Here is a 25140-nt window from a genome sequence, read left to right on the forward strand (position 1 = left end):
TCACACCGGTGTTCTTTAGGTCCAGTATGGGCATTGCGCTGGTGTACGATATTACATGTCGGAGCAGCTTTGAAAGTGGGTTCCTATGGAGTGCGACATAGACGTCTCCTACTGGATGAAGACACTCAGCGACTACACCGACTCCAACATCCCAAAAATGCTCATCGCAAACAAGACCGATTTGGATGCCTCCCGCAAGGTGACTAGCAAAGAGGGCAAAGTGTTGGCTCAGCAGTACGGCATACCATTTATTGAAACGAGTGCTTTGAAAGACGAGAGCGTCACCGAGGCTTTCGTATTGCTAACCAAGACCATCAGAGATCAGCAACGAGGTTCGACCACCACAAAGCAGGCTGGCATGAAGCTTCACCCCAGCAAAGGCTTGAGCATCGGCGCCTGCTGTGGAACGTGAAAAATTTATGGAATCGTGTCCGGCAATTTGACAGATGATCTCCATTGACGACCTCATTCGGATCAAAAAGTTGGAAAGGCAACGACGGGCGGTATTCGGGCCACTTGAGCCAGCAGTAGATTTGAGTCGAACACAAAAATTCCTGAAAGTCAATCTGGGGTTTCGAGTGAAAATGATCGGAACGAAGTGGATCGTCCGCTGGGTAACGGCGCAGGTGCGCCGCCGACAAAGGCAGCAGCTAGTTCTGCTGTTGGAGACTGCACGTGTTGTGGGAGACGGCACGAGGCGCGCGGTGGAGCAGTTGGTTGGCGTTCTGGTGCGTTCGTTCGGGCGCTGCGTCGCGGCTGTGCAGCACAGCTTCGCAAAGAATGTGCTGGTTGCCGTCGAGAGGGCGCTGTCGGAGGAACGCTTAGAAGCCCTTCGGCATCAACATGAAGACCAGCAGCGCATTTTGCAAAAGGAGTTCAGGACGCAACTGCAAAAGCAGTCACATACATTACTACGTGTTATGACGGACTACCTCCTGAGTCACCAGATGGCCGCCTTCCTTTCCGCTTTAAGGGCGGGTGTTGACGTCATGCGGCGGACTGTTGACAGGTTCAACGAGACCACCAGACGGGTAGCTGGAGTCACAGAAAGGTGCCAGCACAAACGCCTGCAAGAGGCGCTGCGCTCTCTGCAGCAGCATTCCTGGAGAATCTCGCAGCTACAACGGCTGGTAGAATTAATGAGGAATGCCATGACCAGGAAAGCGCTCTCCCGCTTGCGTCTGTCTTCCAAGTCGCATATTCTTCGCGGACTGCAGCTCCTATTCTCTCATAAGACATCCCTTCTCTGTCTCCAGGCATTTTGGCAGCTGCGGCTGGTGAGATACTAATAGCATCTAACTCAGGCTTCATTTCAGCGACTGTTGCGCGTTCAGCAGGTGAAGTTGGCGCTGGTCCTGAAGTATTGCTTGCCAGCAGATAAAACTGAGTATCGCGCCTGGAGCGCTTGACTTGACAAAAATTCACTTCTGGTTATTAGGGGTTTTGATTGATGGATGCTACTGATCGCAAAAGTGGTGAGAACTGCATCGCTGACGACGGAGTCTGTGAGGAAGCACCTGAAAAGGTCGGGCAGCCTCTCCACTCTCCAGTAGTTAGTCACGAGATGGATGACGGCAGCGTTTACCTTCCCGACGGCGACACGACAGTGGATCAGGTGGATAACGGTGCTTTGGACCTTCCCGACGACGACACGACAGTGGATCAGGTCGATGATAATCCTTTTAACCTTGCCGCTGACAGCGGAGAGGCGATCGCGGATCAACTGGATGAAGATCTTGGTCCGCCAGAAAACTCCGACTCAGAACAAATTACTCCCTTCTCACAGCTCGAACATGCCAACAACATGCGAGAGAGCCTCGGCGATCTACAGGAGCAGGAGACCCTGACAACTATGATGCATCAAACTTCTGCCGGCATTGACTTCGAGCTGGGCAATATTCCGCATGCTATTAATACGGAGAGCAGCACCAAGCTCCACGTCTCTTCGGTTCTGGCTGCCTCGAGACCCCAGGTTCATCCGTCACCTGACGACGGCTGGTTCTCGACCATGAAGCAACAGGGGGAGTGGGAGCGCCCAACTCTCCGCAACTGTCGCGAGTCCGTCTACTCGGACGCTCACCCTGTGCAAGACGTGTTTGCCCTCCGCCGACTACTTCCCTTCGCTGACAGTCCGGTGCTGCGGAAGGAGGAATACGCAGGAAGCCAGCCTCGTGTGGCTTTCTTCACCGGCGCAACGGGGTTCATTGGGTCGCTGGTGCTGGCCTCTCTGCTGCATATCGCGCCCAGCACCTCGTTTGTCTGCCTGGTCCGTGCCAACTCAAAGGAGTCCGCGCTACAAAGGGTGATTGTCGGCCTGCAAGAATCCAACCTTTGGCACCCCTCCTTTCAAAATCAGATCAAAGCGATGAAGGGCGACTTTGAGAAGCCGTTGATGGGTCTGTCGATGACGGATTTCCGTCATCTGGCTGAATCAGCCGACGTCGTTTATCACTTCGGAGGATCCGGGGCGAACAAACGCGAATTGGAGCTCTATTCTGGCAGCCCACGGGCCTCCAATCTAATCGCATTACAGCATGTCTTAAGGCTCTGTATTACCACGTAAGCCTTACTTCACATTTTTCTTTCAACGTTTCACAATGTTCATCGTTTGTCTCCCAGTCGTCCGAAGCCTCTTCACGTTGTGTCCTCCTTGGACGTCTGGGAGCCCGTACTGACCTACGGACGCTATGGAACGCCAATTGATCCAGCCTCCGACATACAACGGATTCCCGAGAAGGGGTGCAAGGTCTCCGTGAGGGACCTGGAATCGCGATTCCCGGTAGCGACTAGCACTGTTGCCGGCCACGCCTGGTCGAAAATCGCCGCCGAGGAGGTGTTCTCGTACTCCCGCCGCTGTGGCCTGCCAGTATTCGTATACCGCGTGCCTCCTGTTTTCCTCACATGCGCTGCGGCCGTGGACCTCAGGTCGATATTCTCTACTCTGCTGCTCGCAGCCTGTGGGCTGGGCATCTTTCCCGTAGACGAGAGAGGCCTCTGCCCTCTGCCGCTGTTGGCGGCGGACGCTGTGGCAACGCGGATCGCTCGGCTGTCTCTACTGCCCCGGAGCCAGCGCCAATACAACGCGTATCACGTCCTGCCGTCGGTGGACAACATTGAGACTGGAACTCTGTGTGTCGATGCCGCTAGTTTGTCTTCCTGGGCTCGGGAGTTCGGCTTCCTCGGAGAATTCCGACCTGTCAGTCTCGAGGTCTTCTTGGACGCTGTGCAGAAATCGCGGCTGTCGGGGATGTACAGAATACTTTCACAGTTGAGGGAATTCGCTCTGTGGTCTCTCCCACCGGGCAACAAGACCTACACCTGGACCATCCTGAACGATTGCCTCCAAAAGGACATCACGCTAACGACACGCATGCTACAAGAAGCCCACCGCAGCAACCGCACTGACCCTGACGCAGGGACCACAAGTCCCATACGCAACAGTGCCGTCGGCGCGTGGCCGAGCCCTCGACGGGTCTTCCACCGTGGCCTGGCCAGCCTGCTAAGGAAGTGCAGCCAGCGTGTGGATACCCTTGCGATCAGTGGTGCGCTTTCTATGTGCACGGTGGACCTATGCGTGGCGGAGGCGTTCCGCCGATTTCCAGCGCTCGAGCTGGACTCCACGTCAAACGAGATCCTGCAGTTCGTGAGCGCAGGCTGGAAAATATTCTTCCACGCCTTACGAACTGACGGCGCCCCTCTGTTGGAAGCCACCATCTTCATCGACCGCCTCATTGTCTCACACTCCATCACGCTGCTCCACTTCCTTAAACGGGAGCGTCATCTCCGCGACCGGACTTATTCAGAGGACGACACGAAACGAAAGGACAAAATTGAAGAGGTAGCGAACAGCCCTCTTTTCATCTGCGGACTGAACGAGGATACGTGCATTATGCTGCAAGAGCTGCTACGTATTGACAATCGGCTTTGCATAGTGCCCACGGCAGGTAAGCCATTATCTCAGCAGCCGCTTACCTCTTGCAGCTGAACTCCTAAGCCCATTCGGCGTTAACGGCGAGGTTTACGGCGTCGTGGATGAGAAGTCGGATCCCCGATGGACATCTGCGGAGTATTTGAACCTCCGATCGGGGAACTCCTACTGCAAGGAGCACGAGCTGCGATCCAAACCCATGGACGATTCTATAATCTTCGAGATCTTCGGGCGGTCACTGAGTCTCAACAGTCGGTATTATGTTCCAACCTACCAAAAATGGCTGCTGAACCAGACCCCTCACGACCTGTCCCGCCTTTTCCACCTTTATCGGCGGCTCGTGTTCCATCTGACCACGATTCGTGCCGCGCAATCATTGACTCCAGAACGGCGTTGGGTTTTTAGGGTCAAGAGCTGCAATATCGTTTATCTTAACCACTACAAATCTGCGTTGCCTAACGCAGTCTTCGTGCATATGCACTCACATCCAGCAGCGGAGATCCCGGGGATGTTTTTCAACGCTCAAAGGCTTAGGCAGGAGGCAGGGGTGAGGTAAAAGAAAACCCGACATACAGCTCCTGTTGACATCGAACGCCGACGATGACCATGAGGCTATGCTTGCCTACGTCATTACCCACTTCGAGAAGAGCATCGAAGTCTACCTGGAGTGTCGCCACGCCGAGAAGACGAAGCTGAGCAAGGACGTGCCCCAACTCCTTGACGACAGTCCCTTCAGCGGGCTGGAAGCGGAGAGTCTACGCCGGCCTCCTGCCAAACAGACCTCAGCGCTGAGTGAGTATTCCACACGACGTCAAGAACTCCCACCGGTTCATATCGACGTCAGCGTCAAGAGCTTCCTTATCAATCCGATTGCGGCCATAAAGGCGGTGTATCGCGGAGTTCCTGTCTGGAAGTCGTTGGCGCCTGACGCGTTCGAGGCAATGTGGTCGTTTCTGTTTGACCACCTCAACGACTGGAAGGTGCTCTCTAGCAAATTGGGAGAAACCGACACCAAAAAGGTCCGCGAGAAAGGTTTGCGCGACATCGGCTTGGATCCAGAGTTCGTAAGCCCCTACTTGTTGTCTCATCACTTGTGAGCCTGTTGTCTCATCATTGTTCCAGTTGACGCTTCTTAGCTTCGAGCGGTACGTCTCGCGTTATCTGGTGGCCGAAGATGACGTCGGCGGTTTCGAGGTTGGCCTGACCAAGAAGTCGGCGTTGAGCAAGCTCCACCTCACCTTCGAAGCGGTAGGTCGGATGTTGCCTGGCAAGAAGAAGTGAAAACCTTAGACCTAAGGTCCCGGCAAGAAAACCTTAGACCTAAGGTCCCGGCAAGAAGTGAAAACCTAAGACCTGAGGTCCTGTGGTTTTCTCACTGACGTTGCTAACATTTGCCCAATGTTTACTAACAACACTCCACAGAACTCCAGTTCGTTAAAAGGTAAACAAAGCACCTGCCAAAGATGGATAATATCAGTTCTTGCAGTCGTCATATCAGTTCTTCTAGTTCTTCTTATCTTCATACCCGTAAGGATTTTCAGACTGCCATTTCCAGGCAGAGCTGCATGCCTCCTCAATGGTGTGGGTGGTCTTCCAACCCCACTCGGCCTCAGCCTTCGAGGGATCAGCCACCACAGTAGCCAAGTCTCCTGCTCGCCTTTCGACGATTTCATACGGAATCTTAACACCGCTAGTCTTTTCAAATATGTTGGCCATCTCGATAACTGATACTCCCTCGCCACGTCCCAGATTATGCACCAAGCAGCACCCTTCCGTCTGCTTCCGAAGTACGTTCAGAGACACAACGTGGCCTTCGGAGAGGTCCTGCACATGGATGTAGTCACGCACGCCAGTGCCGTCGCGTGTTGGCCAATCGTCGCCGAAAACTTTGAGGCTGTCCTTCCGGCCCACAGCGACCTGCTGAATGTACGGAAGAAGATTCATCGGCTGGTCCGGTGACTCGCCTATGCGTCCAGAGGGGTGGCAGCCGACAGGGTTAAAATATCGTAAGATGGATATCCTCCACTCCTTGTCTGACGTAAACAAATCCTGCAGCATCTGCTCTATCCAAACCTTGGTGTGTCCATACGGGTTCGAGGCCCCAAGAGGATCATTCTCATTAAGGAGTGTCTCTTTCGGCCGGTACACTGTTGCAGAACTTGAAAACACGAAGGTCTTCACCCCGTTAGCCTGCATCGCCTGAAGCAGATTGATAGCGCCCGTCATGTTGTTCTCGTAGTACTCCAAGGGCTTGGCTACCGACTCGCCAACTGCCTTCAAAGCTGCGAAATGAACCACTCCATCAAACTTCGTCCGCTGGAATAGCGCGAACAGCGCTTGTCTATCGCGCACGTCTATCTTCTCAAATTCAATTTGCTTGCCGCTCAGCTCCTTCACGCGCTCCAACGCCACTACACTGGAGTTGCTGAGGTTATCCAGGACAGTAACGTCGTAGCCATGTGAGAGTAGGTCGAGCGCTGTGTGGCTGGCGATGTAACCACAGCCACCAGTCAAGAGAATCCTAGGCATTTTACGGATTTATAAAATCTCCAGTTGCACCGGTGGGGTCATATTACGTGGCCTCCATCACTTGCTGCTCTTGCCATTCCGCTAAATCTCGCTCGTTTTCCGCAAGGTACATAGACACCAGGTTGTCCTTTTGCTCAACCTTGGTGCCGACGTATTTAATCTTCTTGAGCAGGTCGCCCAGTTCGGCCTGGGCTTGACCCAGCTCCTCTTCAAGCACGCGGATCCAGACAGCGTCCACCACATGCGACTGCTTGGTCTCGCTGAGCTGTGCGTTGAGCGCATTGACTTTGTTTTGAAGAGCGTGCATTCGGCTTCGCTGGGTTTTGCTAAGGTGGACATCAGCAGATTCTTGTAGACAGTCGAGTAGTGCTTGTGTCTCAAAGTTGCGGGCATCCACTTCGGACTCTAGACGAGCCACGGTCTTCTTGTCCAAAGTGCGCTCGTCTTCCAGCTCGCGTATTCGATGGAGGAGCTTGTCGTAGACTGCAGACCACTGTGCCTTGGCTTGGACTAGCTTCTCCTCCACCTCGACCAGAGCCGCCATAAACCCCTCCTTCATCTCCGAGAGACTGCGCTCCAGGGTAGAAGTCATACCGTCAGGTAGAGACTCGCGGTGCCAATCAAGCCGGGCGGTCAGGGCGACATTCTCCCGCTCAAGCTCGATGCTCTGCTTCGTTTTCTCGTCCAACGCTTCACGAATCTCGTTGGCTACCTGACTTCGTTCCATGTCCTTGTCACGAAGAACTCGAAGCACCGTACCTAGCGCCCTGCGGAGGGATTGGCGAGTCAGCACCTCGTCCGACATATCAGAATTTATTAGATGCACACATCTGGAGCTCTCGAATCAGAACTCAGCTGAAGGTCCAATTGGCTGAGTTATTCTGAGAGGCCTTTCCCAAATCGTCATTATGTCACCTGACATTCTTGTCCACACATTGGTCGGTTGGTGCGTAGTTATCGTGGCCTGCTCTCCGAAGGGGGCCGCCAAGCGCCTCCGGGTGTTAGTTGCCTTGGGGGTTTGCGCAGCCTTTGCTGTGGGAGCCTTTGTACAGCGAAGTCCAAACTACTTCGAGATGTTGGGGCTCACACCTGAAGCGAACACATTCCAAATTGAGAAGGCCCTCGAGAGAGCGATGAACGCAGCCGAAAACGACGACATTAGCGTCAGGACACTCACCTCTCACGAAATCAAACGCGTGAAGGCCATTCTCCTCCCTAAAGCCACCCGTAAGGCCTACGGGCTCTACGGCGACTACCTACAGACGGTGGACCTCACCGAAAGCACCGCGCCCGTTGCCATTTTGAACTCGGCGTCCATGAACGTGCTCCTCTTTGTGTTGGGCTACCTGCTGTGCACGCCGACACAGTTCAGACTGGCCCGAAAAGTAGCCGGACTGGCGTGCCTCGGCATGTTTACCATGGACCTCCAACTACGACAGGGCCACGGGATGGTATCATTCGTGCAATACACGCCTCTGGGAGCGTGGCTGCCCTTCGAACAGGTCCAGCTTCTCTATAGACTATTCCCGGCTATCCTAATGACCGCGCAGGCGGTCTCATTCGCTCTCTTTGTGGATAAGTCCCACGTCGAACTCGAGCTCTTGAGATGTGTTTACCAGACGAATCGAGAGTTATGTGAGAAACTTCTTCAGATTTCCAAGCACCTGGAGAGAAGCCGTCCGTCTGATAAGCCTCTGCAGGCCGCCATCCACTGTACGAAGTAGGACTTCTAATTAATTTCAAACCGCCGAAGTATGGTGAAAATGGTGGTGTCTAGGAGCAGAAACGAATACACCTTATAATCACACAAACGAATACAGATCCCATATCTTTGTATATTTTTAAATTAATGACACAAAGCAAGATACAGACGACTGTTGTGGTAATTCAAAAGTCAGCTACATTTTGGAAAGGGGACGAGTGTACCTCGCGTGGGCTCGTACTGTCCTCCAGAGCCCACCATGGAGCTGATGGCCACTCCGTATTAAACCGTTTCCTTGGCGAATCGACCGGCGCATCTAAGAGACCAGATAAAGTGCGATTGGTGTAGGGATCGGTTTCGTCGGGCGCGCCCTTAAGTAAGGCAACAATTAACGAGCACAGCGACGCTAACAGCGGTAGAATAACCCACATGTCAAGTGCTGGCGATTTAAGCGCATTCTTTAGAAGAGCGTTCAAACTCGAGACTGACCATGCGACTGGTGTGAAAACGTCAAGGATGTCCACGGAATCCGCACGCATCACGCCCAAGACCCTCTCAGTTGCCGTGGCATTCGCCAGCCGGCCTAGGAATGGGGAGACGGTCTGAAGCCCGGCCCAGACTGGGAGCATCACGTCGTCGAGAACACCAGACAGCCCGTGGCTCTTTAAAACACGCGGCGCCCACGGTCGCGGTTGAACGTCGACGATGCGACTAATCTGACCATCATTCTGGGAAAAAATGATGCCAAACTTTTCGCTAGATGGGGGCCTCCACCGGCTGGATACCAGCGCCAGTTGGAAGCCCTCAAGAACTCCCACAGAGCGGAGGGAGCCGCTGGTGACCACGAGGAACGCAGTGTTGACAGGGAGATGCCGACAAAGCATGGAGGGCGTGACTATATCGTGGGGATTGGGAAACCCGACAACCCTGGCCAACGACCGAAGTCCTTCAGCGCCATGTGTGAAGTGCTTCCCGCAGTTGTCAAAGCACCTCGAACTATCTAAACAGTCTGCAGCCATAGCTCTGAACACCTCCACGCTGTCCCCCACAGAGTCTGTGGGTGAACCCATCAGTCCAGCCAGCCCATGTACCGCCAGTGCGCACGCCAGGCACCACATTATGCGTCTTTTTGACTGGATGTGACTCGACCTGAGGGGCGAATATCTAGTGATGGATATGGAGCCTGACGCCGCCAAGCTGACCTGCGAGCCAGAGCATTTCGAGGCCGCATGCGGCCTTCCCACGGCGCTCGTACGTCGAGAGGTCAAACTGCACCGAGCTGCTTCGGTTGACCACGTTTCCCGCCTTCTCCGCTTCACTGAGAACGCAGAGAGCGACGAGCCGCCCACAACGTCGCATGTTACAGGCTGGGGCCTGAGCTCGAGGCGACTCACAGAGCTGACCTGCAACCTGCAGGCCAAAACCAGAAGGCCCCACCAGCGCGTCGCCAATACGGAGTCTGTGGCTCCTCCCCCTAAGAGGTTCTGGGGGCCCTCTAAACGGGCCAAGCAGACCTTTACCCCTGCGCGACAACCGACGAACGCCCCTCCGGCACCAGAGGGGTGGTGCCGGCACGCACGCTCCTCCAGCCGCGGGTACAAGCCACACCTGGGAATCATACAGATGCCACGAACTACGGGGGCCGACGATCGACGCGTGAGGAAAGCAGTGGAAGTGCTCAACGACATTGTGGAGAAAAGTCAAGTGTAACAACATACAGCCTTAGAGTCATGAGTGAGACTGGGGGTCACGAGATGTCCATCAGAAGGGTTGGAGACGCCGCTTCTATGTCCCGGTTGTGAAGGGTTGCGGTATCACGACCCTCCTTCCTTTCCCACGTGATGGGTTGACCTCTGAACAGCACAGCGCCCCACAGAGTCAACAGGAATAGGGCGAACGCAGCACAGACACACGCGGTGACGTCTGAGTCATGAACGCCCTCCTGCCTCACACGTCCCAAGCATCGAGGGTAGAGGGCCGCCCCCTGAGACTGTTACTGGGGGTGGCGAGGGGGATGGGCTTGGCGAAGACAGAAGAAGACGGATGTGCACACATGCATGTCAGGGGTGGTTCGTTTCTGACAGTGTTCTATTTCTGGTGATTCTGCACAAGCCTGCACGTGAACATCCGATGGGAAGATAAATCGTCGCAAGTAAATCTCGAATATGGACTTCCAAAATCGTGTTGGTCACAAGCATGGCAGTGGAGCACCCGCTACGGAACAGGACATGGCCCAGGAGAGGCGCGAGCGCATGCGAAAGCTCGCTATGGAGACTATCGATCTCTCCAAAGACCCCTACATCAAGAAGAACCACCTGGGTCAAATAGAGTGCCGTCTTTGTCTCACTCTGCATCCCAACGAAGCGAATTACCTCAGCCACACACAAGGTAGAAAGCACCAGACGCACCTGAATCGCCGACTACTTAAGGAGAAGATGGAACTCCAGACAGCGTCGCCGGCGCCAAGGTCCGTTGTGAGGAAGGGCGTGGCATGTGTACGGATAGGACGACCAGGGTATAAGGTGACAAAGTTACGCTGTCCCGAGACAGCGCGTAAAGGGCTGTTGTTCGAGGTCGATTACCCTGAGATCAGCGTAAGTTGCCGTTCCCCAGTTTTTTGTCACTCTTTCCAGTCTGGCGCCCTGGCTCGCCACCGTTTCATGTCTGCCTGGGAACAGAAGATAGATACCCCTGACGGAGACTTCCAATACGTCATATTCGCTGCCGAGCCCTATGAGAGTATAGCTTTCAAAATTCCAAACCTAGAGATCGACCAACACTCAATACAGATCCATTGGGATTCCGCTAAAATGCAGTATGCCCTGCAGGTCCTTCTGAAGTGAGGCGCGAAAACATTTCTGACGCAGCGACGAACGGACACAAAAGACGCTGCCAACGCTGGCGCGAAAACCAGCGGCGTTCCTACCAATCGGTGTGCGTTGGTGATCACTTGTTCTTGGACTCTGACTGGAGCATGAACCTCACATCTCCATAGATTCTGTGTGATCCACTCCCACAGACCTACCTCGGTTTCTTTCGCAGCGTGACGCAGAAGACGATTGCGAAGACGAAGCAAACAAGCCCCGTGGTGATGTAAAGTGTGCCCAAAAAAATATTCCTGCCGCCCATAAAGTTGGCGGTGGAAATCAACACTGCCTTGGTGCCTTTGCCTACCAGGGGAAACCGGTTCTTGACTCTAAGAGTCCAGGGCAAGGGTGGGGGGTCGTCAATTCGTGCGTAAAGCTTTCTGAAGTTCGACGTCTGCGCAAGACGCATCCAGTTTATGAAATGTGGATCCTCCACTTGCCCAGGAAACACCAGCGGGTTCATCCAGAAGTCTACCTTATCCTTGTTGGCGGTCACCTCTTCAGGGGTGGGATTCTTGTAGAACGTCGCATCCACGTTGAAGTTAATGGCGTTTCCGGACTCGTCGAGAGGAATTGCATTTCCATTTCCATCTGCAGCCGTGAACGTGTCGTTGAAAACCGACCATGCTATTAATCCACAGGGGTGCATGATCCGCTCGTCCTCGGCAGTGATCATAGGACTGCACTCTGACAGCTTCGACACGTCAGTCACCACTGACCCCGTAAGCTGGGAGGTAGAACGCGACATCACGTATCTTCGGTGGTTTTGGAAGAAGTTTGTCATGGCGTAATACAGGAACACGGGTCCTTTGATCGAGCCGTCAGCTGCAAGCCCTACGCAGTCCTCTTTCGCAAGCGTCACCACAGTGTCACTGTTTAGCGTCCTTCCCTCTCTCACATGTAACAGTCTCGATCAGTGCAGCTGGTGGCTTGGTCACGGTTGAATGTGGGGTACTTGTGGTTACACTCAGTGATGTCTAGAGAGTAATGCACAAAGACACCTCCGAAAGTCGTGAACAGGATACCCATCGCAAGAAAGAACGTGAACGCAAAGCGCGTAGACAGCACGGGATGCAGCGCGTGCATCTGCTGCTGGGCAACCCTGTACGCGCAGCCGGCTTGGTCGTCTTCGAGCATTTAGGAATTTAACGACGATTTGAACGTTTCAAGGCACTTCTTGAGCTGGCGCGGTTGTGGCAATCCAGCCAGGTGGAACAATCACCACAACCGACTTTGGTTCTTGTTGCTTTTCACATTGTCTTTTCGCAGACCGCTTGCGTTGCGTTTGCAATCCTGTTTTCTTGCCATAGTTCTTTCCGAGGCAGTAGCAAGCCACTAGCAGCAGCAGCAGCAGCGCAAGAGCAGCAATTCTCACCCACGGATTCTGCGCCAATTCTTGAATGTGCATGCGGCCAAAAATACAATCTGTATACCATAGTGGGGTCACACACAATTGTGAACTATGCCACCGCTCTACAGAAGCTCCCCAGAGGCGAATTCAGCAACACGGATGCGCCTGGTAAGAGTGCTGGCGACAGAGCTACGGAACCTGTCTCGAAGACTAGTATCACTGTGGATCCCATTCGAAATCGGGCAGCTTCGTGGCCCTTTTCCAGATACACTTCACCTGGTTCGTATGTCGTTTTGACGATGGAACCGGCTGGCGACAGCACTCCTGCCCAGGTTGTCTCCACGCTTCCCACGATCGTGGCGCCGACGAGGACGATACAGAACTTGAATCCGCAGTCAGAGCGGAAGACGCACACCACTCGCTCGTTTTCGGCGAACAGGTTGGAGACCTTCTCGACTTTGGAAGGACGCACGGAGTAGAACTTTCCTGGCACGTATATCATGCTCTCCAGGTGCCCAGCGCAAGGCATATGTACGCGGTGGTAAGCTCTGGGATGCAGGTACAACGTCGCAAAGGTGCCGCAGTTTAATACAGCCGTCAGTTCATCCGAGTCACCGCCGAGTAGGTCGTCCAAGCGAAATCGCTGGGTCTTCGCCTGCACGAGTAGATCGCCGTCCATGATGCCCGTCTGACTGCACGAACCATCCACGGGGCACACTAGATCCACATCTGAGAGTGGCCTAGCTCCCGGCTTCAGGTCCCGGCAAAAGAAATCTTGAAACGTTTTGTAGCTCCCGAAATCAGACTCCGCGGCCTCCTCCATATTCACTCCATACACTCGTGAGAAGACTCGGATCGATACAGTCGTCAGAAATCCGCATGGCTTCCGCGCGAGGACACCTGCAAACCGGGTTACAGCTCGCCGAAAGTCGAGCATGAGTAAAATAGGTTATTTTTCCGCCGGCCCACACAACCCCACATGCCTTAGTCACTCGCAGAGAATTCGTCATTATGGTTTCGGTCATTAGTTGCCCTTTGATTTGCGCTCCTGTAGCTGAAGAGCAGGCTGTTGTGAAAGTATTGTGCAATGGAACTCCATGCACTATCCGTCCGGCAACAAAGTATGACTACCCTGAGTTATTGAAACTGGTCCCGCTGGTTAGTCGATGTCCTTCGACACATGACGATGACATGCTGAATGAGGTGTTCTCCAATCCGTGGTACCACCCGTACGTAGTTGTGCGAGACGACATCGGCCAAATCGTCACATTCGGCGAGCTTTTGCGCTTGCCACACATGGGAAGGGCGTATGATGCCCGCTTAGAACGAGTGGTGACTCGAGAGGAATTCAGAAGAAACGGTGCCGCGACGAAATTGTGCCAGTTTATGGTGGCACTGGCTTCACGACTGCGTTGTGGGCGTATTGACCTCACCGTTGAAAACCCAACTGCTCGGAGAATTTACGCCAACCTGGGATTTGAATCGGTGAAGACGGAGGTGCAGCGTGTTATGCTTACGAAGGAGAATATGGAGAAGGTTGACGACGATTTTAAGAGTCATTTCAAATAGTATTAACGCTCAAACAGACTTTAACGCTTTTAGAATCCTATTTGGGTTTCCCAAGTGTGAACCTCTTGAACGTTTTACACTCACATTAACGCACTATTACCCAATTACGCATGGCTCCGCTACGGACTCAAGGCCTGCTCTACGCCCTCGAGAGGGTCGAGGAGTGCCTGGAGGCCAGCGAGGATGTTGCGGCGGTATCGCGGTTCCAATTCTTCGCAGAGGATTTCGAACACGAGCTACAGAGGTTCGGATCCTGTCTGGAGTCGCTGCCGTTGACAGATGCCACTGCAATGTTGAAAGCTATGCTTCAAGTGGTGCTTGATGTTTTCGTTGTGATGGACCGCAGATACGCGATCATGAATCGTCACTACCACGTGGACTTTCTTGGCCAGAGCTCCGACGGATTCCACCGGCTCATGTGTAATCGGAGTGAGTATGTCGTGGGGCTCTTGCTGGATCGGCAGGTGTGGTTTCCCACGAATGCTCGGTGCACCGTGCAGAAGTTCATACCTCAAGGTTCCACCTCCGGGTGTGTTTTCGGTTGTAGGGATACTGTGTTAGTCGAAAGCGTCAGCTGCGGTCATTTTCTATGCTGGCCGTGTTTTGGCAAGCGGATTCGTGAGGCCACGGGCCAGGAGTTGGTCTGCTGTGGCCGCCACCGCCCTAATGGGATCTCCCCGTACCGTATCACTGAGGACCGGGAGTCGCGGGCCTTGACATCGGTCTGGGATTCGCAGCTGCTGAGCCAGATGCCCAGCCAGAATAGTCCCTTGCCCAGTCAGATGACGGAGCGGCCTAATTTGACCCGCGCAGACCAAGCGTTTCTGGACGACTTGCTGCACGCTGAAACCGCAGAGCCGAATTCATTACTCTCTCTCTGTTCAATGCTCCAGACAGCCACAGCGCGAAGCCTCACGTCCCTTCGACCTTCCACCTCTCGAGCCTCTGTGCATTTCCATGACGAAGAGTTTAATATTCCGCCATCAGAGAGCGGATTGGGAATTCGCAAACCCGAAAGCCTGAGTAAGGGGCTCTCCCTTGACGATCTCCCGCAGAAGAGCCGACCGGGCCTTCTACCCACGCCACACAAGTATAGAAGCGCCACATCGCTATCAAAGCACTGTTGAACCACCACATTTGAACTCGAGAGCCTCGCCATCCTCGACCCAGCACTCAGCCTCCATGGCCCTGGACGCTTCACAGAGCGTATCCGACATGACCACCTCTGAAGCCACCACCACGACGTTGACGTCGCTCGTTCTCGCTAGTGATACGTGCGGGAACAGCGTCCCCAGTGACTCAACAGCTCTCCGCAAGAGCTTATCGTCCTGAGTGACCATGTTCACCACCAACATCGCGCCCGGAGTCAGCTTGCTCTTGGCGTCCTTGAGAAACTCGTACTCGAGGAAGGCCGGAGCTGGACACACCAGTGGGGAGGCGGGGTCGTCATTGTTGACGTCGACGAAGATCGCGTCCAACGACGTCGTACATCGTGATACAAACTCCGCTGCGTCCTGCACGTGCACGCTGCATCTTTCGCCCTCCTCGAAGAAAAAATGTCGGTGGCACAGGTCGACTACCCGTTGGTCGATGTCTACAACTCGCAAGGTCATGTTAGGGCACGCGGTCGCCACGAAGTTCGGGAACGCTGCGCCACCAAGGCCCAGAACGGCGATCTGGGCCGTCGACGGCAGGAGCCGGAGGCAGGTCGCGAAGCCGTGAAGGTATTCCGACAGCAGCCGTCGTTTCAAAGGGCGTAGGTTCGTGTCCAGCGCTATTTCCGTTTGAGCAACCTGGTCATGGCTCTCGAAGACCATTAGTCGTCGTCGCATATCTGACTCTTGAACGTCGTAAATTTCAATGGCCCAGCCTGCCTCACATACTCGGTCCACAGGGAGCTTTTTGTTGAGCTCAGCGTCCAAAGCGAGTACGGGGATGCTTCCCTCAGAAAGAGCGAATGACCGCAAAACTGGAGCCACCTCAGCATTGATCCACTTCATTACCTCCTCTGCTGGCTGGGTGGCCAACGTAATTGTCAGCCGAAGGAGCAACAGCCGTCCACACGCCAGCTGCTTGCAGAGCGCTTCGTTGCCCGCAGGCTGAGAGAACAACCAACTGGCTTCCTTGCCAAGGGGGACCACAATAGCTGCTGTGCCCTCGTGGATGTCTTGTGAGTCGTATATGCCCACTTCCATGCCGTTCGTGAGGCTGACGCAACGGGAGAACCCTGGTTGCACTGGTCTGACCCTATCGCGGACGATACGCGCCACGGAGACGGAGCTGAGAACTGAGGGCAGGTGGAGTATGTTGGTCGGTGAGAAGTCCAAGTCGTCCAGCGTCTCGAATGCCAGGTCAAGCTTGAGGGAGCCGAGCTTCGAATCGGTGCCCAGGCCCTCTCGTTCCAAAACTAGCATTGTTGGTTGGTATCCTGATTGCACGCTGCTCAACGAAAAAGGTATCACACGCAGCGAAAAATCGGGTCTCAAGTAAAAAACCTTCAGAAGCGCCTCCACAATGTACCTTTGACACAACGATATAATAACCACTCGACATCGCGGTTCCAGCAGGGGCATCAGGCTGTCAAAGTACTCTCGGGCTATGCTCAGCGTAGTGTCTTTCGCATCATCGGCTAAGAAGGCGTCCAAAAAACCCTTGTCGATCACCGTCGAGAACTTCCTGTTCAGGCGACTGAGGCCGCCTCCACGGATGTCAACCTCCCGCCACTCCAATCGGGGCTCAACCCGTTGCATCTGTCTTATCGTGTCGGTATCGAAGTCGACATTGGTCATCTTCGTTACCACGCCAGCCTTCAAGAGGGCCGTGGGGAGCATCGAGTTGCCGCAGCCCACATGAAGGACTTCTCTATCACGCAGTGACTCATTGGCGGCCAGACGCTCAAAAAGCGGCAGAACCTCGTGAGGTTCTCCGTACCACTCGAACGTCGCACGACGGGCACGAAAGAAGTTGGCCCAGTACGACAGGTCCCTGAACTGTGCGAGGCTCCCTGGCAGCAGAGACATGGGTAATGACGATTTCTATTGGTACAGAAGCAAGATTAGTCCAGGAGGTTCACGTGCTTGGTCGCCGGCGGCGGGGCGTGCCTCTGCCTCTTCCAGTCCTTCCACGACTCTTCGCCCACCGACGCCAGAGCCCTCAGAAAACGATTAGCTGGAGGTATGTCATTTTTTCGAGGCTCGGGTTTCTCGGTCCGCCAAAAGGACTCGAAAGTCGAAGCAAGCGAGGCCATCACGCCAGCCTCACGTTGACCCGACGTAAGCCTTGCCAGCATATCAGTCACATTCTCAAGGTCCACCTCTGCCTGCCAGAGCAGCTGGTTGGCCAACTTGAGCTTCGTCTTTTCCAGGTGACCCGGTGTATCTGTCGGCACCCGGGCTCGAGTGAATAGCTCGCTCAGAGGACCCAGGTCCGACCTCTGCAGGCTGAGCCTCGTCTCTTTGATCTTACTTCGAATTCGGTCCTCTCGAAGAGACCGGGCTTCGACCAAATAACTAGCTGCGTCTGCTAATGTGTCCTCGACCGTAGACACTAGCTCACGCATGCGTTGTGCCTCCATGTGGTAATCAGCATCTGCGTCCACAAAAGCGAAGTCCTCAGGCAACTCTCCAGCGTCAGTCTCCTTTGCCTCAGGCGGCACCAGCACAGCGCACTGTACCTGTGCACCAACACTCTGATGCAGCCGTTTCAACCTGCTATATTTCGTATCGATATCCTCTAGGGAATGCAGTGGCAAATCGACGCAGTCCGCGAGTTTAAGTTGCTCTCGTGCTGCAGGCAGTTGGTCAAACACAGCACCAGCGTTCTCTGCCTCCATCGCCTTCACAAACCGCAACGAGTGGTTCAATAGATCCACCTTCGAGGCGAGCTCTCCCCGTGCTGCCAATACCAAGGCCTTTAGCCCACAAACCCAGTAGTCGAACTCATCCTCGTCCTTTGCTGTGAGGTCTAGTGTCTGCTCTGGGTTGCCGTACGCCACGCCGAAGCTCAGGTGGGTAAGAACGGCGATCTTGTACTTTTTAAGCTTCTCACTGTCGCTGTTGACACGGATAGAGTGAATGTCTCGCACCCGTACACAGGCTGTTGTTCTTTTTTTTCCGGAGTACCATAGCAGCCGCTGGCAGTCGGTTGAGAGCTGGAACTGCCGAAGGTGAGGGAAGCCGAATCGAGTATGCTTCAGCAGGTTCGACCCACGGTGCATTCTCGCTATAGCTCTTTGCGCCTCCGCGTGCAACAGGGGCTCGATTGGCACCGTTAGCCTTCGCCAGCGGTCTCCCACCACCGCAGCCAGATCTGGGCGGTGGGCGCCGCGCTCCAGCAGGTAGGTGTGCCCGTCCTCTAGCATGTGGAAGTCCTCGAAAGCGAAGACCCGTTTCTTTATGAAGACTCGATCCTCATGTTCCACGCCGTAGAACAGGAGCTGCCCCCCGACCTCGGCCTCCCCATTCGCTTTCAGATCCGCGACGAGTCCAGCATCGTCCGAGACGTCGAACACCTCACGTAGAAGAACTCCTTCGTTAGCCATGGCGTCGCAGGCACAGAGAATCATGCTTTGAATCTCTCGCTTCTCCATGGTGCCTTCGTACCACGTGATCGGCGTGATCGCGTGCTCGTGCAACACGAAGATACGTGATTTCTGGTGGTCCTGCAGCTCGGAATCCTCCACGAGGGCACGAGGCCGGTCACCGGTGTGCTCTCCCACCTGGCGCACATAGGTGTCCATGGCGGAGTGCTTGCTGCGCTCAGCCACTGCCTGTGGATAATGGGTTGCGAGCGCAGTTTGCTGAGCGAGAATGCTGACAGTGGGAGGGACGATGCTCGCTTTGGGGCTTTGAGGCTCCCAGGCCGTCTCTAAGAGACGTGTCATGTCTGGTTTGGCAACCTTGGTCTGCGCGCCGAAGCCGATCAGATCGCTGGAGCTGGAACTGGAGTCGCTGTACATGCGTCTCTGCGTCGACTGAGTGACGGCTGGACATCGAGAGAGGAACTCCATGTCATCAGGTGTGAGCGCCTCCGCACTCAGGGGGACCGTCGGGAAAAAATCGAAGGACTCATCCTTGGCACGCTTTGCTGGTGGAGGAGCGGGGTTGGGGCTGAAAGGTGACGATTCAAGCCCCATTAAATCCACTCCCAACTCCACTGCCGAAGCGGACTCCTTAATGGTCACAGGAGTACCAGGAACCAACAGCAGCTGATCGATGTGCTTGCTTGGATCGGGGCTGCAGGAACAGGAATAAATGTCTACAGAGTCCACACAGGACCGAATGGGAGACGTCGTGTGCGGTAGCCCACCAACACCAGCGACATTTAGCGTTGAGAGAAACTCGGGAGGGGGCGTTCCAGGCTCACAAGGCAGCGCCTTCGGGCTCAGGCTGCATATGGGGGGTGTTACAGCTCCCTGCGCCTCCGGCCGCTCGAAACTCGGCTCGAGGTCTTCGTTGAGAGTGCCCTAAGTGATCCGTCCCATTTCCTCTCACCGGTAAGTCGAATGCAGTCCACTCACTGTCACTCATGCTGAGCGAAAGGACTTAATGCTGATTAATGCTCGCGAATGGTTGCATCACCAGTGGGCAGGTCTCGTCTCAACCAACCTTGGGAAAGGCCAATCTGGCTCACGCACTAGCTACCAAGAGCTACTCCGCGCTGCTACCAAGAGTAACGGGCGGGATCCCCAGCGAAGTCGTGATGCACTCTATTGATCGAATCTCCTTAATCATGATCGCCTAGACTAACACCACTTAAATACTGCCAAATTTGCCGTATCGTTTGAATTGTCATGACGAAGCCCCGGCTGCTAAGATCACAACGCGCACTTGATGTGGATCCCGAACTTGTAGACCTGCCGTCGCAGGCTTCGCCGCGCCCGGAGGCCCTGGCTCCGCTCCAAAACAAGTACCTCCAGGACTCAAGTGCCTCCAGGACCTAGATCGATATTGTGTTGGGAAAACGACGATGCTAATCTACCAAGATATTGATTCTATTTGTGTCAGTCCCTGGACTTGGGTCAGACTCAGAGGTCCGGAAACCTCCTTGAGCATTCTGCCATACCAGGGAACCCTGTAAGGCAGCGTAGCCTCAGGGCTCCATGCCAGGATGCTTTCGATCAGCCAATGAGGCGTCACTACATCCACCACCGACTGCTGCAACAGTTCAGGAGACAGACGTTTGGTGGATGTTGGGGGTACGATTAGGATGGTAGCCGAGTCGAGTGAGTCAGTGAGGTGTGCTCCCAGTGCCGACGCCCACAGTCGAAGGCACAGACGACTCACGCTTTTGTGATTCTCAGCTCTGTAGGCGCCTGCTACTGCTACTCGCAAGCCTCTCAACGGCCAAGGGCGTCCCTTTCGGACACTCACGCTGGGAAAGGACGCCGACTCGAGCAGGTTCTCTGCTTGCGGAGGCACGCGGCCCTCTCCTAGGCAGCGGTCCACCCACATCGGTATCACAACGCGCTCTCCGGCCACGAGCACGTCGAGGACGGTGCGGGTAGGGCGGTGCATGGCCTCAGGGACGATGACATGGGTGCAGCTGGCTCCTGTTTGGGGGCTACGACGAAAGGATATGCAGGCTCGACGTGGCGCGTCTCCTTGGCAGTGCCTCAGCGAGCGTAGACCTTGGTTGTGTACTTTGACCAACGCTTCTATCTGACACAGCAGCACCTGTTCATCTGCCGAAAACTGTCCTGAGGTTCCGATAAGGAGGGGGCGGGACCTATCAACATCCACCTCCGTCAGCGGGCAGGTGGTTGCCCTAACAGGCTCCGAGTACCGCCGTTGCAAAGAGCGCCGCGCTTCAGAGCGCCCCACTTCGGAGCTTCGAATCCACTCTGGCATGCGGAGGCGCGGCAGCGGATGGTACGTCTGTGTATCCACGAGCTTTTCGGGGTCAGGAGCGCCAGGCAGCACGGTTTGGTTTCGCCGGCGGGAATAGAGGCCAACACGCTGTAGGTTTTCCTTCAGTGATTCACGGCGTTCCTTGCTTGCGTGAGACCATCCAGTGAGCGATGGCCTCTGGAGCCTCTTTGCTGGTAGTTCCACATGTTCGCCGGTTAAGGCACGGATTTTAACCATCAAGTATTAGTTTTTATCGGAGTGCACACATAAATTTGGATCATGTTTCCTTGGAGATGTATCCGTGTGTGTGACGTGCTGGATGTCGCGCTAGGTTGCATCTCTGTGCTGCCGCATGTGAAGAAGAACCTGATTGGTCGGATTGCGTTCCATCCTCCACAACCTGCCGGTTACAAAATAGTGGACGGCTTCTTATTGCTGGTCCGAGGCACAGAGGTGGTACGAGTCCCAAATAAGCTGGGTAACAGCCTGGTCAGCGTCGGGATCTGTCCACCAGGTCCAGAACTGGCTGTGACGGTGCACAAACTGCCCTATGGGCACGGCGTGCTGATAGGTGACATTTCGGGGCTGGTGTTGTTAGTGTGCCATGGCAACTCCATCGATATTGGGTTCATGTTCTCCACTGCCGCTAAGCTGGCAAGGAACCTGCACGCTTCCGTCTTCCTGTACGACTATACCGGCTACGGGCCGAATGATGAAAAGTTGTCGCCTTCGGAGGAATCTCTATACCGTGACACACAGCACGCCTACGAGTACTTGACTAAGGACTTGCGCGTGAGGTCATCCAACATCGTCGTGTACAGTCAGTCTATAGGAACAGTGGCTGCGTTGCATTTGGTGTCGAAAGGTAACGACCGGCTCGGAGGGCTAGTTCTCCACTCCAGCCTTCTAAGCGGACTGTCGCTCATTAGGGACAAGTGGAAGGCCGACAACGCTCTTCGGCGAAGCCCACTGTGCGACGTATTCAGCTCTCACGACAAGCTAGCAGCGGTGGGCGGTGTCTCGATCAACACACAGATTCGCCGGACGCCAGTGCTGTTTATCCATGGACGCCTGGATACGGTACTTCCTTTGGCGCACTCGCTGGCGATGTGTCGGCAACTCAGTGCGATAAACCAGCACGTGTACTCTTGGTGGCCCGAAAACTGCGGGCACAATGATGTGGAGGAGCGCAACCCGCAGAAGTTCTGGGAAGAGCTAAGCGCCTTCATGGTGCTTGTTAAGGGCCGACCTAAAAACGCTTGCGCTTCTGAATAGACCCTAAGCACACAGCCAGCAATGTCGTGAAGCACACCGTCACTGTGATGATGCAACCAACCTGAACCCTACCTAGTGGCACAGCGGCGGCCAGCAGCATCAACCCGCTGGAGATCGTGGAGTCCTGGCTCGCACGGTCCAACGATACGTTGGGACAGACGCCTGCCAGAGGCCGGCCCAAAGGGCACGTAGGAACATCGGAGTTCAAGTGGTAGGAGACGCAGTAGCCGCCCACAACACTCGTGCTGGATTCAGAGGCCGTCTGTTTATAAAGGCCGACACCCCCGATACGACGGCTCCTCGCGTCAACGGCGTCCATAAACTTGGAGTACACTGGGTGGTGGGTTTGTTGAGTTTGGAGAACGTCCTCCCCAGAAAGGACGCACCATCGGCAAGGGTACGGATCCGAGATACAATCCTCACAGAAAACGTTGGAGGAGCAGCTGATAGGGGCTGCTTCCTTGTGTAGAGGACACACCCCGCTCCCATAGAACGGAACCAGACCTTCCTCACACGGGATTGACTGAGATCCGTTGAATGGCAGGCACAGCTCTGTGTCGCACCCTGTCTCGCCCCACTGCTACGCTCGCACCACACACAGCTGGGAAATACCCACTTGTAGCCCTGGTCGCCGACTGTTTGCGCTCCCTGCGACACCCACAGTGCACATGCCCCGCGAGGCAGAAGGTACAGTCGATATTGCGTGGCCGTTCCGTACAGACGTTGGCAAGAGCAGGCGTAGTATCGTTGACGTTGCTGAGGTGATGCGACATCGTGAGGCCTTAGAAGAATTTAAACAGCATTTTGGGAATTGTCTATGGACCTGCTGCCTCATCAACACGCCGTGACTCACGGGGCCCACGCAAAGCGCCACGTTGAGTCTTCACTTGACGCGTGCCTTGGCGTCCCTGAGAACCCATCAGCCGAACCTGTGAGCACAGGCACCACCATCCTCGCGTTGCGGTGTGTGGACGGAGTCGTTTTGGCGGCTGATACTCGGACGTCCGCGGGGGGGTACATTGTGAACCGAGCAAGTCGCAAGATTTCACCGGTTCATGACCGCATCTTCGTCTGCAGATCGGGCTCGGCCGCCGATACCCAGTACCTCACCACGATGGTGAAGATGTACATTGCCCAGCATGCGCAGGAGCTCGGAAAGGCTCCGACCGTCAAGTCCGTCGCGAGTATCTTTAGGTTGCTGTGCTACCAGAACAAGGACCAGTTGACGGCGGGGCTTATCGTGGCTGGATATGATGACGAGGCTGGGTATCAAGTGTACAGTATACCTGTCGGAGGTGCGATTTTCGAGGCGCCCTACGCTATTGGGGGCTCAGGGTCCATATTCATCTCGGGGCTGACCGAGGTATCCTACAACGAATCCATGACAGTTGCAGAGGCACACCTCCTCGCCCAGCAACTTGTTAGTCGGGCCATCTCTAACGATGGGTCCAGTGGCGGCATGGTTAGATCGATTATCGTGCAGAAGGACGGTTTGAAGGAGTCTGTGTTGCTGGGGAACGAAGTACCCTTGTGATCCCTCTATTTGAAATACCATGTAGCACACCTCAAGGCTGCAGAACACGCGCGTTATATTTGCCATTATGCTCCTGCATCCAAAAAGATGCCGGCCGCGTAGACTGGAGGGGTTCCTTCGCGCTGTGCAAGCATGCGCCCCGCTGCATCAATTTCCCGAACTTCAGAAGTTCGATGCGGTAACTCCGCTGGGGTCGGATCCCAGCGTCCCTGCTGTCATCTCCGTGCCCACAGAGATCGAGGCCTACCGCAACTACCTAGACCCCAGCCTACCCAACCATGCTCTCACCGATCGGCTCGTCAACATGTCCATGCCTCCGCATAAGATCTTCCCAGACCGCAATCGAGACGTCCGCCGGCTGGTCAAGGCGTGTTTGAAGAAGTTATCCGACGACGATCCTCAGCGATCAGCGATCGCCCTGGAACCGATTCTCCTCAAACGGACCAAGCTACTCAAGAAAACAGGGACTGGCGTGTGCTACTTACCCTTTCAGGGGATGACCTTACCTCTGCAGCCTGACGCAGTCCTCAATGCAAAGTACAACGTCCTGTCAAAAGTCATCTTCTCCCGGTTCACCTCCCCGGGCCTCAATAAGACGCCTCAAACAACTCAAGACCGCAGTTTGGTGGATGTATTTTCCATCGCCGGCGACGTGCACAAGATGTCGTGCTTGATGGGTGTAGTGGTCGATGGGCATTACCCCGCCTTCGACGTCATCGAGAACAACACCTGGGATTACGTGGTGCAGAACATCCAGGCCCAGTTGATGTCTCGGTTGCAACTCGTGCTCTCTCAGACGTACGCGACGGACAAAGATTTCGACCGCGACCTTGCTACGCAGCTCAGGCTGCTGTTTCTTCAGTTAGACTCCGAAACGACCGACAGGCACGGCGGAGCCACCTGTACACTAGCGCTGCTCTACGACCACCCAATATCTGGCGCACTCACGCTGACAACTGCCAACGTTGGCGACTCGCCGTGCTACCTCGTCACGCCGAACAAGGTGGCCGTTATGACGGCCAAACACTCTGCAGGTGACGTTCTCGAAACTGCTCGTCTGGATGAGCAGTTCTCAACGTACAACCGAGGGCCCACAGTCTACATCGCCAACGACAAAGGGGAAATGGTGAACCTTTCCCGTGCCCTAGGTGACTGGAGCCTGAAACTACCTACGGTCCTTCAAGGCATGGTAGTCGCAATGCCCGGAGGCGTTCTTGGCTATCCGCACATCACGACCACCACCATTCAGGAGAACGACTGCTGGGTCATCGTTATAGGGTCCGATGGTATGCTGGACGACCAGACCTCTCCCAGAACCGCGAGCCCAGAGATGGTAGGCCGTATCGTCCACGACCCCTTCACACCTCTGGCTCACATAGGTATCAAGGTTTCGGATATGACGCGCCGCAGCATGCAACACGACGACCAGACTTTGTTGGTTCTGGCGTCACATATATTGAAGCCGGAATGAACTCGAATGCAGATTTTTTCTTGTAATTTTAACTGAAACCAATAATTTAAAGTGCATTCAAAGGTT

The 25140-nt window shown here is 55.0% G+C and overlaps 20 protein-coding genes across 28 annotated transcripts; 11 read left to right on the forward strand and 9 right to left on the reverse strand.

Moving 5' to 3' along the window:
* Nucleotides 1-85: 85 nt before the first annotated feature.
* Nucleotides 86-412, forward strand: KVP17_000705 (uncharacterized protein; the record flags this gene model as incomplete). The annotated part of the gene is made up of 1 exon (XM_068515465.1): nt 86-412. One exon carries the CDS (start codon nt 86-88, stop codon nt 410-412), a length of 327 nt encoding a protein of 108 aa, XP_068372237.1.
* A 34-nt stretch (nt 413-446) lies between these two features.
* Nucleotides 447-1409, forward strand: KVP17_000698 (uncharacterized protein; the record flags this gene model as incomplete). 2 transcript variants are annotated; one of them, XM_068515452.1, is made up of 2 exons in its annotated part: nt 447-1277; nt 1305-1409. In XM_068515452.1, 2 exons carry the CDS (start codon nt 447-449, stop codon nt 1407-1409), a joined length of 936 nt encoding a protein of 311 aa, XP_068372226.1. The 2 variants fall into 2 exon arrangements, with proteins under 2 accessions (XP_068372226.1, XP_068372227.1); XM_068515453.1 differs by lacking the exon at nt 1305-1409 and having other exon boundaries at nt 447-1289.
* A 41-nt stretch (nt 1410-1450) lies between these two features.
* Nucleotides 1451-5209, forward strand: KVP17_000691 (uncharacterized protein; the record flags this gene model as incomplete). Of its 4 annotated transcripts, XM_068515440.1 has the most annotated exons (4): nt 1451-2559; nt 2620-3944; nt 3982-4475; nt 4504-5025. In XM_068515440.1, the coding sequence occupies 4 exons, from the start codon at nt 1451-1453 to the stop codon at nt 5023-5025; spliced, it is 3450 nt and encodes a 1149-aa protein (XP_068372216.1). The 4 variants fall into 4 exon arrangements, with proteins under 4 accessions (XP_068372216.1, XP_068372215.1, XP_068372214.1 ...); XM_068515439.1 differs by lacking the exon at nt 4504-5025 and having other exon boundaries at nt 2620-3985; XM_068515437.1 differs by lacking the exons at nt 1451-2559; nt 2620-3944; nt 3982-4475 and adding an exon at nt 5051-5209 and having other exon boundaries at nt 4543-4992.
* Nucleotides 5210-5431: 222 nt separating this feature from the next.
* On the reverse strand, nt 5432-6457 carry KVP17_000708 (uncharacterized protein; the record flags this gene model as incomplete). Its single annotated transcript, XM_068515468.1, has 1 exon — nt 5432-6457. The coding sequence occupies one exon, from the start codon at nt 6455-6457 to the stop codon at nt 5432-5434; it is 1026 nt and encodes a 341-aa protein (XP_068372240.1).
* A 43-nt stretch (nt 6458-6500) lies between these two features.
* Nucleotides 6501-7262, reverse strand: KVP17_000692 (uncharacterized protein; the record flags this gene model as incomplete). The annotated part of the gene is made up of 1 exon (XM_068515441.1): nt 6501-7262. One exon carries the CDS (start codon nt 7260-7262, stop codon nt 6501-6503), a length of 762 nt encoding a protein of 253 aa, XP_068372217.1.
* Nucleotides 7263-7365: 103 nt separating this feature from the next.
* On the forward strand, nt 7366-8181 carry KVP17_000699 (uncharacterized protein; the record flags this gene model as incomplete). The annotated part of the gene is made up of 1 exon (XM_068515454.1): nt 7366-8181. The coding sequence occupies one exon, from the start codon at nt 7366-7368 to the stop codon at nt 8179-8181; it is 816 nt and encodes a 271-aa protein (XP_068372228.1).
* Nucleotides 8182-8344: 163 nt separating this feature from the next.
* Nucleotides 8345-9277, reverse strand: KVP17_000684 (uncharacterized protein; the record flags this gene model as incomplete). Its single annotated transcript, XM_068515420.1, has 1 exon — nt 8345-9277. One exon carries the CDS (start codon nt 9275-9277, stop codon nt 8345-8347), a length of 933 nt encoding a protein of 310 aa, XP_068372196.1.
* A 52-nt stretch (nt 9278-9329) lies between these two features.
* KVP17_000707 (uncharacterized protein) lies at nt 9330-9869 on the forward strand (the record flags this gene model as incomplete). The annotated part of the gene is made up of 1 exon (XM_068515467.1): nt 9330-9869. One exon carries the CDS (start codon nt 9330-9332, stop codon nt 9867-9869), a length of 540 nt encoding a protein of 179 aa, XP_068372239.1.
* A 455-nt stretch (nt 9870-10324) lies between these two features.
* On the forward strand, nt 10325-11002 carry KVP17_000685 (uncharacterized protein; the record flags this gene model as incomplete). Of its 2 annotated transcripts, XM_068515421.1 has the most annotated exons (2): nt 10325-10753; nt 10793-11002. In XM_068515421.1, the coding sequence occupies 2 exons, from the start codon at nt 10325-10327 to the stop codon at nt 11000-11002; spliced, it is 639 nt and encodes a 212-aa protein (XP_068372197.1). The 2 variants fall into 2 exon arrangements, with proteins under 2 accessions (XP_068372197.1, XP_068372198.1); XM_068515422.1 differs by having other exon boundaries at nt 10325-11002.
* A 103-nt stretch (nt 11003-11105) lies between these two features.
* Nucleotides 11106-12163, reverse strand: KVP17_000687 (uncharacterized protein; the record flags this gene model as incomplete). Of its 3 annotated transcripts, XM_068515426.1 has the most annotated exons (3): nt 11106-11157; nt 11185-11898; nt 11925-12163. In XM_068515426.1, 3 exons carry the CDS (start codon nt 12161-12163, stop codon nt 11106-11108), a joined length of 1005 nt encoding a protein of 334 aa, XP_068372202.1. The 3 variants fall into 3 exon arrangements, with proteins under 3 accessions (XP_068372202.1, XP_068372201.1, XP_068372203.1); XM_068515425.1 differs by lacking the exons at nt 11106-11157; nt 11925-12163 and having other exon boundaries at nt 11181-11810; XM_068515427.1 differs by lacking the exons at nt 11106-11157; nt 11185-11898 and having other exon boundaries at nt 11921-12163.
* A 28-nt stretch (nt 12164-12191) lies between these two features.
* Nucleotides 12192-12434, reverse strand: KVP17_000700 (uncharacterized protein; the record flags this gene model as incomplete). The annotated part of the gene is made up of 1 exon (XM_068515455.1): nt 12192-12434. One exon carries the CDS (start codon nt 12432-12434, stop codon nt 12192-12194), a length of 243 nt encoding a protein of 80 aa, XP_068372229.1.
* Nucleotides 12435-12486: 52 nt separating this feature from the next.
* Nucleotides 12487-13314, reverse strand: KVP17_000709 (uncharacterized protein; the record flags this gene model as incomplete). The annotated part of the gene is made up of 1 exon (XM_068515469.1): nt 12487-13314. One exon carries the CDS (start codon nt 13312-13314, stop codon nt 12487-12489), a length of 828 nt encoding a protein of 275 aa, XP_068372241.1.
* Nucleotides 13315-13388: 74 nt separating this feature from the next.
* KVP17_000689 (uncharacterized protein) lies at nt 13389-13946 on the forward strand (the record flags this gene model as incomplete). The annotated part of the gene is made up of 1 exon (XM_068515432.1): nt 13389-13946. One exon carries the CDS (start codon nt 13389-13391, stop codon nt 13944-13946), a length of 558 nt encoding a protein of 185 aa, XP_068372208.1.
* A 110-nt stretch (nt 13947-14056) lies between these two features.
* KVP17_005186 (uncharacterized protein) lies at nt 14057-15042 on the forward strand (the record flags this gene model as incomplete). The annotated part of the gene is made up of 2 exons (XM_068514992.1): nt 14057-14969; nt 15002-15042. The coding sequence occupies 2 exons, from the start codon at nt 14057-14059 to the stop codon at nt 15040-15042; spliced, it is 954 nt and encodes a 317-aa protein (XP_068372248.1).
* A 16-nt stretch (nt 15043-15058) lies between these two features.
* KVP17_000713 (uncharacterized protein) lies at nt 15059-16966 on the reverse strand (the record flags this gene model as incomplete). The annotated part of the gene is made up of 1 exon (XM_068515474.1): nt 15059-16966. One exon carries the CDS (start codon nt 16964-16966, stop codon nt 15059-15061), a length of 1908 nt encoding a protein of 635 aa, XP_068372246.1.
* A 35-nt stretch (nt 16967-17001) lies between these two features.
* On the reverse strand, nt 17002-19474 carry KVP17_000704 (uncharacterized protein; the record flags this gene model as incomplete). Of its 2 annotated transcripts, XM_068515464.1 has the most annotated exons (2): nt 17002-19410; nt 19439-19474. In XM_068515464.1, 2 exons carry the CDS (start codon nt 19472-19474, stop codon nt 17002-17004), a joined length of 2445 nt encoding a protein of 814 aa, XP_068372236.1. The 2 variants fall into 2 exon arrangements, with proteins under 2 accessions (XP_068372236.1, XP_068372235.1); XM_068515463.1 differs by lacking the exon at nt 19439-19474 and having other exon boundaries at nt 17002-19080.
* A 447-nt stretch (nt 19475-19921) lies between these two features.
* On the reverse strand, nt 19922-21031 carry KVP17_000710 (uncharacterized protein; the record flags this gene model as incomplete). The annotated part of the gene is made up of 1 exon (XM_068515470.1): nt 19922-21031. One exon carries the CDS (start codon nt 21029-21031, stop codon nt 19922-19924), a length of 1110 nt encoding a protein of 369 aa, XP_068372242.1.
* Nucleotides 21032-21073: 42 nt separating this feature from the next.
* Nucleotides 21074-22069, forward strand: KVP17_000694 (uncharacterized protein; the record flags this gene model as incomplete). Its single annotated transcript, XM_068515445.1, has 1 exon — nt 21074-22069. One exon carries the CDS (start codon nt 21074-21076, stop codon nt 22067-22069), a length of 996 nt encoding a protein of 331 aa, XP_068372219.1.
* Nucleotides 22070-22886: 817 nt separating this feature from the next.
* KVP17_000714 (uncharacterized protein) lies at nt 22887-23603 on the forward strand (the record flags this gene model as incomplete). Its single annotated transcript, XM_068515477.1, has 1 exon — nt 22887-23603. The coding sequence occupies one exon, from the start codon at nt 22887-22889 to the stop codon at nt 23601-23603; it is 717 nt and encodes a 238-aa protein (XP_068372247.1).
* Nucleotides 23604-23670: 67 nt separating this feature from the next.
* Nucleotides 23671-25074, forward strand: KVP17_000701 (uncharacterized protein; the record flags this gene model as incomplete). The annotated part of the gene is made up of 1 exon (XM_068515456.1): nt 23671-25074. The coding sequence occupies one exon, from the start codon at nt 23671-23673 to the stop codon at nt 25072-25074; it is 1404 nt and encodes a 467-aa protein (XP_068372230.1).
* Nucleotides 25075-25140: the final 66 nt, after the last annotated feature.

This window comes from the organism of the source record quoted next, assembly GCF_019968985.1.
Source record: "MAG: Porospora cf. gigantea B chromosome Unknown PgB_NODE_70_length_47292_cov_119.444, whole genome shotgun sequence".
NCBI lineage: Eukaryota > Apicomplexa > Conoidasida > Eugregarinorida > Porosporidae > Porospora > Porospora cf. gigantea B.